The 9,172-nt window shown below is 57.8% G+C and overlaps 1 protein-coding gene across 2 annotated transcripts in view; it reads left to right on the forward strand.

The window, feature by feature from the left end:
• The first annotated feature begins 153 nt into the window (after positions 1-153).
• Positions 154-9,172, forward strand: part of PSD (pleckstrin and Sec7 domain containing) — a 14,991-nt gene continuing 5,972 nt past the window's right edge. The window contains exons 1-10 of one of the 2 annotated variants that reach the window (XM_004680489.2): positions 154-270; positions 1,530-2,267; positions 2,538-2,640; positions 3,090-3,447; positions 4,135-4,575; positions 6,044-6,238; positions 6,402-6,482; positions 6,678-6,790; positions 7,381-7,439; positions 7,568-7,657. In XM_004680489.2, coding sequence (XP_004680546.1) covers positions 1,614-2,267; positions 2,538-2,640; positions 3,090-3,447; positions 4,135-4,575; positions 6,044-6,238; positions 6,402-6,482; positions 6,678-6,790; positions 7,381-7,439; positions 7,568-7,657 — 2,094 coding nt within the window. In that variant the 5' untranslated portion in view covers positions 154-270; positions 1,530-1,613. Of the gene's footprint in view, positions 271-1,081; positions 2,268-2,537; positions 2,641-3,089; positions 3,448-4,134; positions 4,576-6,043; positions 6,239-6,401; positions 6,483-6,677; positions 6,791-7,380; positions 7,440-7,567; positions 7,658-9,172 lie in introns of those variants that run through there. The other variant, XM_012723798.1, reaches the window with a different exon arrangement.

The following is a 9,172-nucleotide window of genomic DNA, read 5'->3' on the forward strand; positions in this document are numbered from 1 at the left end:
GGGAGAGCCCAGCGGAGACCTTGCGTGTATTGGTGGGGACTGCTTCTGGGGCTCAGGGCCCGGGGAGAGGGCGGGGCGGGGCTGGGTAGGGTGGGGTGGGTGGGGGGGGGATTAGCTCTGCTCGAGCGGCGCGTAGGGGTGAGGAGGAGGGACTGAGAAGCGGGCGGGCCTGGAGCAAGCGGGAGCAAGCGGGAGCCGCGCTACCTTCACAGCTGCACTGGGCCCAGCCTCTCCCAGCCTCTCCTCGGCCCCAGCTCCAGGCGAGCAGCGGTGAGTACTGAGGCGGCTCCAGTCTGGGCTGTGCGCTGGGCAACCCACTGAGCTTCAGGAACCTGCCTGGCAGGGTTGCTGCTCCCGACCTGTGCCCTTACCCTTCATTGCCACCAGAGGCCCCATTACCCCTTTGTGGCCCCTTCTGGACTAGACAAGATCTATTATACTCCTTGGAAGGAGGGTGGGAGAGAGGTGTGATGCAACCTTCCCCTCCAGATATGGGAGACCGGTGGGGGCAGGGAGAGGGTGTGTGTCCCTGCCTAAGTATTTGTGCATGTTCATCTGTATTTACGTGATTGTGACCAGTAGGTCTCTATGTCTGATATGTCTGTGTCTCCTGTGCGCCCTGGAGAATGAGAACCAGTATATATATTTGGGTATTTCTTTGTGTGTTCTTGCTTGATGTCTATGTGTGTGTAAAACAAGCATGTGCCTTTCCATTACATGAATATTTGTTATGACCGTAAGAGTGTGTATGAGGGTGTGTCTTTGAGACTGTGTGTGTGTATGCCTGTGTCTCTGTATGCTAGAGGGTGTTGCTATGAACATGTTTCAGTGGGTACGGCAAATTTGTTCTTATGTATGTGTACATACATGAAGTATGTATACCCATGTGGAGAATAATAATATCCCTTTCCCATTTTGCATGTATGTATTGGGGTTGGGGCCTCTGTTTAGGCCTTTCTCCTCGCCTCCACCCTATGCCTCTCAGCCCCTCATGTTCCCTATATGGCCTCTGGCAATCTCCTCAGGCCTCCCCTTCCTCCTTTTCCTTCCTGGAGTCCTAACCCTCTTTCTCTCTCTCTCTCTCTCTCTGAGTGAGGGGCCTCCATAGAGGGAATGTGTGTGGAGGGGCTTTACGGTGGTGATGGCTGGCTGACATTCCTGGTCCAGAGGGGTGAAAGATAGGCCTTTCCCTACTCCTACCGGAAGTAATTTCAAAATGTTACAGGGACTTTGAGCTTACTCTACTTTTGAAATAGCTCCCCCTCTCCTCCCAGGGTGATATTTAGGGCCCCTCAGGGAGAAGGAGAGGAGCCAGGAGCCCACTGAGGAGACAGCTCTTTTCTCCTTATACCTTTATGGAAGTTGCCCAAGCAGAAGACCTGATCACCCCCAGGGGTGGAATCAGTGATCCCACACTTCCATGGTGGGCCAGGCCCCTGGTGCTCAGCCAGATTTCTTCTCCCTGTTTCTGCTCTCCTGCCCATCTAAGTCCCTGGCAGTTCACCCCTGCTCCCCTTCCTCTCTTGCAGGCCTGTCTGAAGAGCATGTTGCCCCCTCACTCCCCGCCTTGCCTCGCCATCCCTGCCCCCCCAGCCTGACCCCCCGGCTCCAGCATGGCCCAGAGTGCCATGCGCTTCTGCTCAGAAGGCGACTGTGCCATCTCCCCGCCACGATGCCCACGCCGCTGGCTCCCCGAAGGCCCAGTGCCCCAGAGCCCCCCTGCCAGCATGTATGGCAGTACAGGCTCCTTGCTACGGAGGGTGGCAGGTCCAGGCGCCAGAGGCCGGGAACTGGGACGTGTGACAGCACCCTGTACTCCCCTGCGTGGACCCCCCTCACCCCGTGTTGTTCCCTCGCCCTGGGCGCCCTCTTCACCCACTGGGCAGCCTCCACCAGGGGCCCGGAGCTCTGTGGTCATATTCCGCTTTGTGGAGAAGTCCAGTGTGAGGCCACTGAATGGGCTACCTGCTCCGGGAGGCTTGAGTCGGAGCTGGGACCTGGGTGGGGTCTCTCCTCCCAGGCCCACACCAGCCCTTGGGCCTGGCTCCAATCGAAAGTTGCGACTGGAGGCATCTACTTCAGATCCACTCCCAGCCGGAGGAGGTTCAGCTCTGCCTGGCAGCCAGGGCCTTTTACATGGGCCCCCAGCCCAACCTCAGTCCGGGGCAGATGGCCTTTACTCTTCTCTCCCCAATGGGCTGGGGGCACCCTCTGAGCACCTGGCCACACTATTCCGAGGACCTGCTGATACTGGACTCCGGAACCAGGTATGTGACCTTCCTTGGGCTCCCTGGAACCCAGAGCCCCAGCAAAGAGGCAAGATTTGGCACCTTAGACCTGTGGGCTCTTTGCTCTGAATCTTTCAATCTGTCATAAATCTGTCTTCTTCTCGACTTCTGTGTTTGTCCCTTTGTTTCTGCACAAACATCTCTGTCCCTGAGTGTTTTTCTTTCTGTGCTTCTATTTCATGTTCTTGTATCTTTTATATCTGGCTTTATCTCTGGGTGCCTGTGTCTATGTCTCCCTCCTTGGCTTAGGGGGACACCTGGTCCTCCCCCCGGGAAGTCTCCTCTCATGCCCAGAGAATTGCTCGAGCCAAATGGGAATTCTTCTATGGTACCTTGGACCCCCCCAGCTCAGGTAAGGCCGGGGCTGAGGAAGGGGAAGAGGGCAGGGCCTTCTCCACAGCACTGAAACTCGGCAGGGACCCTTCCTTTATACCATCCCCAGCCTTTTCCTGGCTTCTGGGTTGGCTAATGCCTCCCCAGGACGTACCCTTTCCATTTATCTTGTGGCAGGGATTTTGGGGAGTGGTGACTGATCTGGACACTTCAAGGGAGTGGGGCAGAGGAGGAAGGATGTGACAGGATAACCCTCAGGCCTCTCAAATCTGTTTGAAAAGAAATTGATTGGAAATGAGCTTGAGTGGCAGCAAGAACAAGCCGAGCTCGTAGCAGGAGAAACGATGACTAGACAGTAGAAACACTTCCTGACTTAAAGTGTTAGGGGAGCGTTCCTTCCTAGAAGAGAATTAGGACAGAGAGCTGACCTGGGTAAACTCCTGATTGGGATACCTATATATATTGCAGGTGCTAAGACCCCAGAGCAGGCCTCCCCATCTCCAACAGGTGTGGGCTCAGGGCAGGGCTCTGGGGTGGCTGTGGGGCGAGCAGCCAAGTACTCGGAGACAGACCTGGACACAGTGCCCCTGAGGTGCTACCGTGAGACCAACATTGATGAGGTGCTGGCTGAGCGGGAAGAGGCCGACTCTGCCATCGAGAGCCAGCCCAGCTCTGAGGGCCCTCCTGGCACCGCCCGCCCACTCGCCCCACGTCCCAGCCCATGCTTTGGCTCTCATCCCAGCCTGGGCAGTGGTGACGAGGATGACGATGAGGCAGGTGGAGAAGATGTGGACGACGAGGTGTTTGAGGCCTCAGATGGGGCCCGGTGAGTGGCGGAATGAGAGAGGAAAATGGCTTGCTCCTCCTCTGGCCGAGACACAGAGCTGAGATCAAAAAGACCAGAATAGAGATGAGAATGAGGCTGGGAGGGTCTGTTCTAAACTGATGGTGGTAACAGGAAGCTCTGGACAGAATCCTGAGGCATGGTAGAATACTGGGCAGGTAGTGGCCTCACCAAGAACCCAAAAGGGTAGGGGGCAGCCAGGATAGAAGAAAATGGTAAAGAACAGGGGATAGTATGATGGGCCAGAGGTCAGAATCAAGCCTGGGGAGGGGGGAGCGTTCATTGAGATCCTGGATCCTGGCAGCAGAGTGGGGAGGGTGGGAGCTTTCCTCTCCGTCTCACACCCCGTCACAGCTAGGAGCCTCATCTTGTTCTCCTAAGATGTTGCCAAAAATAGAAATAGGATGGCAGGAGGGGAGAGGATCAGGGAGAAGAAGGAGAGAGGGAGATTAGCAGGGAGGGAAAGAAGGAGGGACTGGGTGCTGGGGACAGATAGAGCTGGAGTGCTCCTGGGCCCTGACAACTTGGTACCCTGTTGTGGGACCCCCTAGCATTTTAAGGAGGCTGAGGCCTATGAAGGAGGTTTGATAATCCCCCTTAGTGTGAAAGGTTAGTGAAATACTACCCAAGACTCTGCACCTCTTATCAGTGATTTCTCTGCCCCTGCAGGCCGGGCCCCCAGATGCCTCACTCTGGGCCTCTTAAGTCTCCGGTGCCCTTCCTACCTGGGACCAGCCCTTCAGCTGAGGGGCCTGACTCTTTCAGTTGTCTGTTTGAAGCCATCTTGGAGTCACATCGGGCAAAAGGCACCTCCTACACCAGCCTGGCCTCCCTGGAGGCTCTGGCCTCACCTGGCCCAACCCAGAGCCCCTTTTTCACCTTTGACCTGCCTCCCCAGCCCCCTGCCCCCCGGCCTGACCCACCTGTTCCTGCCCCACTTGCCCCTCTTGAACCAGACTCTGGTACTAGTTCTGCTGCTGATGGTCCCTGGACACAGAGAGGGGAAGAAGAGGAGGCAGAGGCTGGAGCCAAGCCGGGCCCAGGGAGGGAGCCCCCTAGTCCCTGCCACTCCGAGGACAGCTTTGGGCTGGGGGCAGCACCATTGGGCAGGTAAGTGACTCCTTTGTTTCCTCGGACTTGAGGCTTCCAGGGCCCCAGGAACAGCTGCTCCAAAGGACAGAGCAAAGCTGTATGTAGTTTACATGCCTGATCCCTGAGGAGGGGTGGTAAGGGATACAGATGACTACATCCCCGCCCATTTGGAGGACTACTTCCATGGGCTATGAGAGGGAACCCTCACAGTCGGTCCCCTGGGTTTCAGGGCCAGTGACTTGAGAAACCATGATTCAGTAATGAAGGTCCGCAGAGATCACCCTCCTTTCTCTCCATGAGGGCCTTTCCCTTCCTAAATGAAGTCTCTACCTATTTAGAATTCTTGTGAACTTACCCCACCCAACCCGGAGGCTTCTCTCAAAGATGCAGCCACAAGACACTCCCACTGCCTCTCTCAGGTCATGTCTTCCCCCTCCACTCAGGAGACTCTCACCCTTCTCCAGGAAGTCCTTTCACCAGCCTAACCTTTCTGCTCTCCCCTCTGCCAGCTACCCTCTCAGTCATGGAAGCCATGGCAACAGGAGGGGGTGGCCAGGGAGACAGCGTTGCCTAGCAACCAGGAGTTTCCGGCCTCTGTCTCTGGGGTGACAGGTGGCTTTGTGAGTAGAGCAGCTGGGGTGGGAAAAGAAGGGGAGGAGGAGACAGGGGGAGATGGGGTGCACTTTGACCCCCAGTCCCCTCTGCTCTAGAGCCTGCTTCTTTGTGAGTGGAAGAGAGGGACCAACGCAGAGGTTTCGCTCCCTGATAGGTGGGAGGAGGAAAGACAGGAAGGTGGGAAGGTGTCCCTGCTACCCTCAAATTTTTATGTGACCCTTCACTGTTCCTCCTTGGCAGCCTGTGTATCCAGCCACTGCCCATATTCTCAGACACAAAGGACTATACTGTTGAGTAGGGACCATGTGGGGAAGGAGGATCTTTTTCTTTTCTTTTTTTAAAGATTTATTTATTTATGCATACAGAGCTGGGGTACAGGCCAGAGGTGCAGGGGCGGTGAGAGGATTCACCAGAGACAGAGTGGGGCGCAGAACAGGCAGATCGAAGAAGTACACTGCTGAGGGGAGCAGCGGGCGAGAAAGGAGAGGACAGGAGAGATCTGCTCTGCCATGTAGATCACCTCCAGGGGCTGCGGCCAGATCAAACTTACACTGTAGCGGCTGCACCCAGCTTGCAGTTCTGTGTCCTAGCCCACCCACTGCGCAAGAGGAATCTTTTTCTAAGAGAAAACTTGGGGGCTTTAGGAAGACTGCCAGAACTCCATAGCAGCAAGATGAATGTAGGTTAGATTTGGGGCAGGACTTCACAGAGAGCGATGGAGTAGGCTGACAGAGGGAAAAGAAAAATGCCTTCTCCATGTCCCTCTCAGTCCTCCTCTGTCCTCTGGGCCTGGAGGCAGAGGGGACCTCGAGGGCCCTTGAGGGCCTACCTTACCTTACCTTACCTCTGAGCTGCTGTTCTACCCTGGCAGTGAACCACCGCTGAGCCAGCTGGTGTCTGACTCAGATTCAGAGCTGGACAGCACAGAGCGGTTGGCCCTGGGGAGCACAGACACCTTGCCCAGTGGGCAGAAGGCAGACCTGGAGGCCGCGCAGCGCCTGGCTAAGAGGCTGTACCGACTAGATGGCTTCAGGAAGGCTGATGTGGCTCGGCATCTGGGCAAGAAGTAAAGTCACCAGGCTGGGACTGAGGGGGCGAGGAGGAATACATCCTTCAGGGGAGCTCCTCCACACCCCTCTGCCTTATGCCCCCATATCTCTAGGTAACCCCCAACTGCTCTCTTGACACATTCCCCTCAGACTCCACCTGTCTCTCTGCCCTGCCCACAGCAATGACTTCAGCAAACTTGTGGCTGGCGAGTATCTCAAGTTCTTTGTCTTCACTGGCATGACTCTGGACCAAGCTCTCAGGTGGGTGGTGAGCCCTTTAGGGCTCTCCAAGCCTGCGTGCAAGTCCCCCCTGTGCCTCCTCTGAGCCCTGTGCCTCCCCTAAGCTGCCCTGATGCTACCCTTCCCAAACTGGCTGGGCATAGCCAAGAGCCAGGGCTGCCTGGAAAGGGAAACTTGGGTTAGGGCTTGACAGTTTTCTTTTCTCCCCCTCCCCAGGGTGTTTTTGAAGGAGCTGGCCTTAATGGGTGAGACACAAGAACGGGAGCGCGTGCTGGCCCACTTCTCCCAGAGATACTTCCAGTGCAATCCTGGAGCCCTGTCCTCAGAGGGTGAGGAGGCTAGGCAGGGCTGTCCTTGGTGATCATTAAGGCAGAGGGGCCCTTTGTGAGTACAGAGCAGGGGTCTGCGTTCAGGAGCAAACGCACAGGCTTAAAGGCATGTGAACACATACATGTGCAGAGCTGACATGGCCACATGGATGTGAGCTGTGCACACGGCAGGCCTGTTGCCAGGGTATGGTGTGTGTGAGATGAGGCAGGGGACAGGTGTGTTTGCACACCGTTGCTCAACACACGTGCAGGACAGTGCTTGGCTTCAGTGTGGGTTGTCTGGCTCTATTGATCTGCATGCCTGCGTGGGGCCCAATTGCTTATTTAGTGCATAGTCAGAGGTGTGCAGTGCCCAGCACCTTAGGCAGTGAGGAAGGGTGACCTGAGACAATGAAAGGGTCCCTGCTGCGGGTTCTGCAGGAAAAAAAAAAGTTTGAGGGTAATTTGCAAGTGGGGTTCAAGACTACAAAAGTAATTGTAGGCCGAATTGTAGGCCTGAAAGGGGATAGGGCGTGACCTGGAAGGGGGGGAAGAGCCTGTAGGAACGGTCCCTGGAAGGGGGCTGAGGCTGAATGTTAACCCTCTTCTAGACGGCGCGCACACGCTGACCTGCGCCCTCATGCTCCTCAACACAGATCTCCACGGTCATGTGAGTGGGGTTCGGCGCGCGGGAGGGAGGGCTCGAGGCAGCCCAGCCTCTGGCAGTTGGCCCAGAGACCTAAAGGGCTGGGAGGCCATAAGCGCCCCCAAGTCACAGACCTCTGTGCTCTCTCACAGAACATCGGGAAGCGCATGACCTGCGGAGACTTCATCGGGAACCTGGAGGGCCTCAATGAAGGCGGCGACTTTCCCAGAGAGCTGCTCAAGGTGGGGGGCGGGGCAGAATATTGGCTGAGAAGGGGAGGGAGAGGCGATGTAGTGGTCAGCTGCGTCAGGTCCGAGGGGCTTGAGGTTGGGGCTTACGGGCTCCCAGCCCAGGCAGTCGGGAGTCGGGACTAGCGTGACTCAGCCAGGGCCCCCCCTCCCCTGGGGTCCCCCTCCCCTCCCCTCCCCTCGGCCCCCTCGCAGGGCCGGCTCTCCGGGAACATGCGCACTGGCCCGCAGCCTCGGCGGCGCGCAGCGGGGGAGACGAGAAGGCTCTAGAAAACACGTGATCTGGCGGCTCAGGACCCTGCGTTTGCCCCTCCTCGAGTGCTTAGGGAGCATGGGCGGGGGCGCCGGTGTGGGGTGGGTACGGGGACGCACAGGCCCGCCGCTCCCCCCTCCCCGCCCCACGGTGTCCGGCCGCAAAGACCCTCCTGGCACCCCTGCACGAGAGGGACAAAGGCTGCCCCGAGGTCTCGCAGGAAATTAGCGCCGAGCTGGGACTCAGCACTGCGCTCTGGTCCCTCGCGGGTGGGTGGTCGCGCCCCCGCGCCAGCCCTCAGGGAGGTTAGCCGCCCCGGGGCAGGTCGGGGTGGGAGCAGCCTGGACTTGGGGCCAATCCTCTGCCTGACCGGTGGTGTTTTGCCCAGGGAGACCTGTACTGAGACTGTGCGTGTGAGTGTGCTTGCTAAGCTTGGGCGGTGCTGGGCGTCTGGATGTGGGAGTTTATCTGAGGGGGAGTGTCCATTGCGGGTGGGAGGTGTCAGTGAGCTGGGTTGTACAGATGTGATTTTCCGAGTGTCCGTGAATCAAGGGGGTTGATTTGGGCTATGCTTTGGGCTTAAAGTATGTGTCCGAGTTGAGTTTTACAACTCAGAATGGGCTGTCTGATTTGTACGTGTGTGAGTAGGGGTGTGTGTAAGTTAAAGATTGTAAATTTTGAGGTGTGGCTCTGACTTTGTATTTGTGAGTTGGGGTTGAATGTGAATTGGTGCATGCGGTTAGTTGGGGTGTAATCTAAACTGGGGTGTGTTTACGTGGATTAGGGTATATAGACTGGCATTTGAGGTATTGGGGGTCAGTGAGACGGCAGAGCGAGGCCAGCCTCACTCAACCGCTGCCTGGGTCCAGTGCCACCATCTCTTGCCTCTAGGCCCCTCCCCGCGCGGTGAAAAAAGGGGCCGCGGGGAGGCGGCTCCATCTCTCCTTCCACCGCCCCCCCCCCGCCCCCTCCTACCGCCAGCCCTGTGGAGAAAAGAAGGAGCTCCAAACCCTCCAGGGTCTCCCCACATTTACAACCCCAAGGCTAGGGTTTCCCAGAGTCCTCAGAGCCATCCACCCGCTCGTCGGGCCCCCCAGGTCCCACCCCCGCGGCGGCGCGCCACAGGGAGCCCCCTTTCGGTCAGGCGCCTCCATTTTGCGCCGTCCCCGCCCCCAGCCTCGCCCTCCCCTCCCAGTCGGCGCCCCCCTCCCGCTCTCGCGGAGCTGCAGAGCAGACCGCGCCGCCGCCGCGCGCGC

Source organism: Condylura cristata, unplaced genomic scaffold, assembly GCF_000260355.1.
Source record: "Condylura cristata isolate star-nosed mole 26May11 unplaced genomic scaffold, ConCri1.0 scaffold00011, whole genome shotgun sequence".
Taxonomy (NCBI): domain Eukaryota; kingdom Metazoa; phylum Chordata; class Mammalia; order Eulipotyphla; family Talpidae; genus Condylura; species Condylura cristata.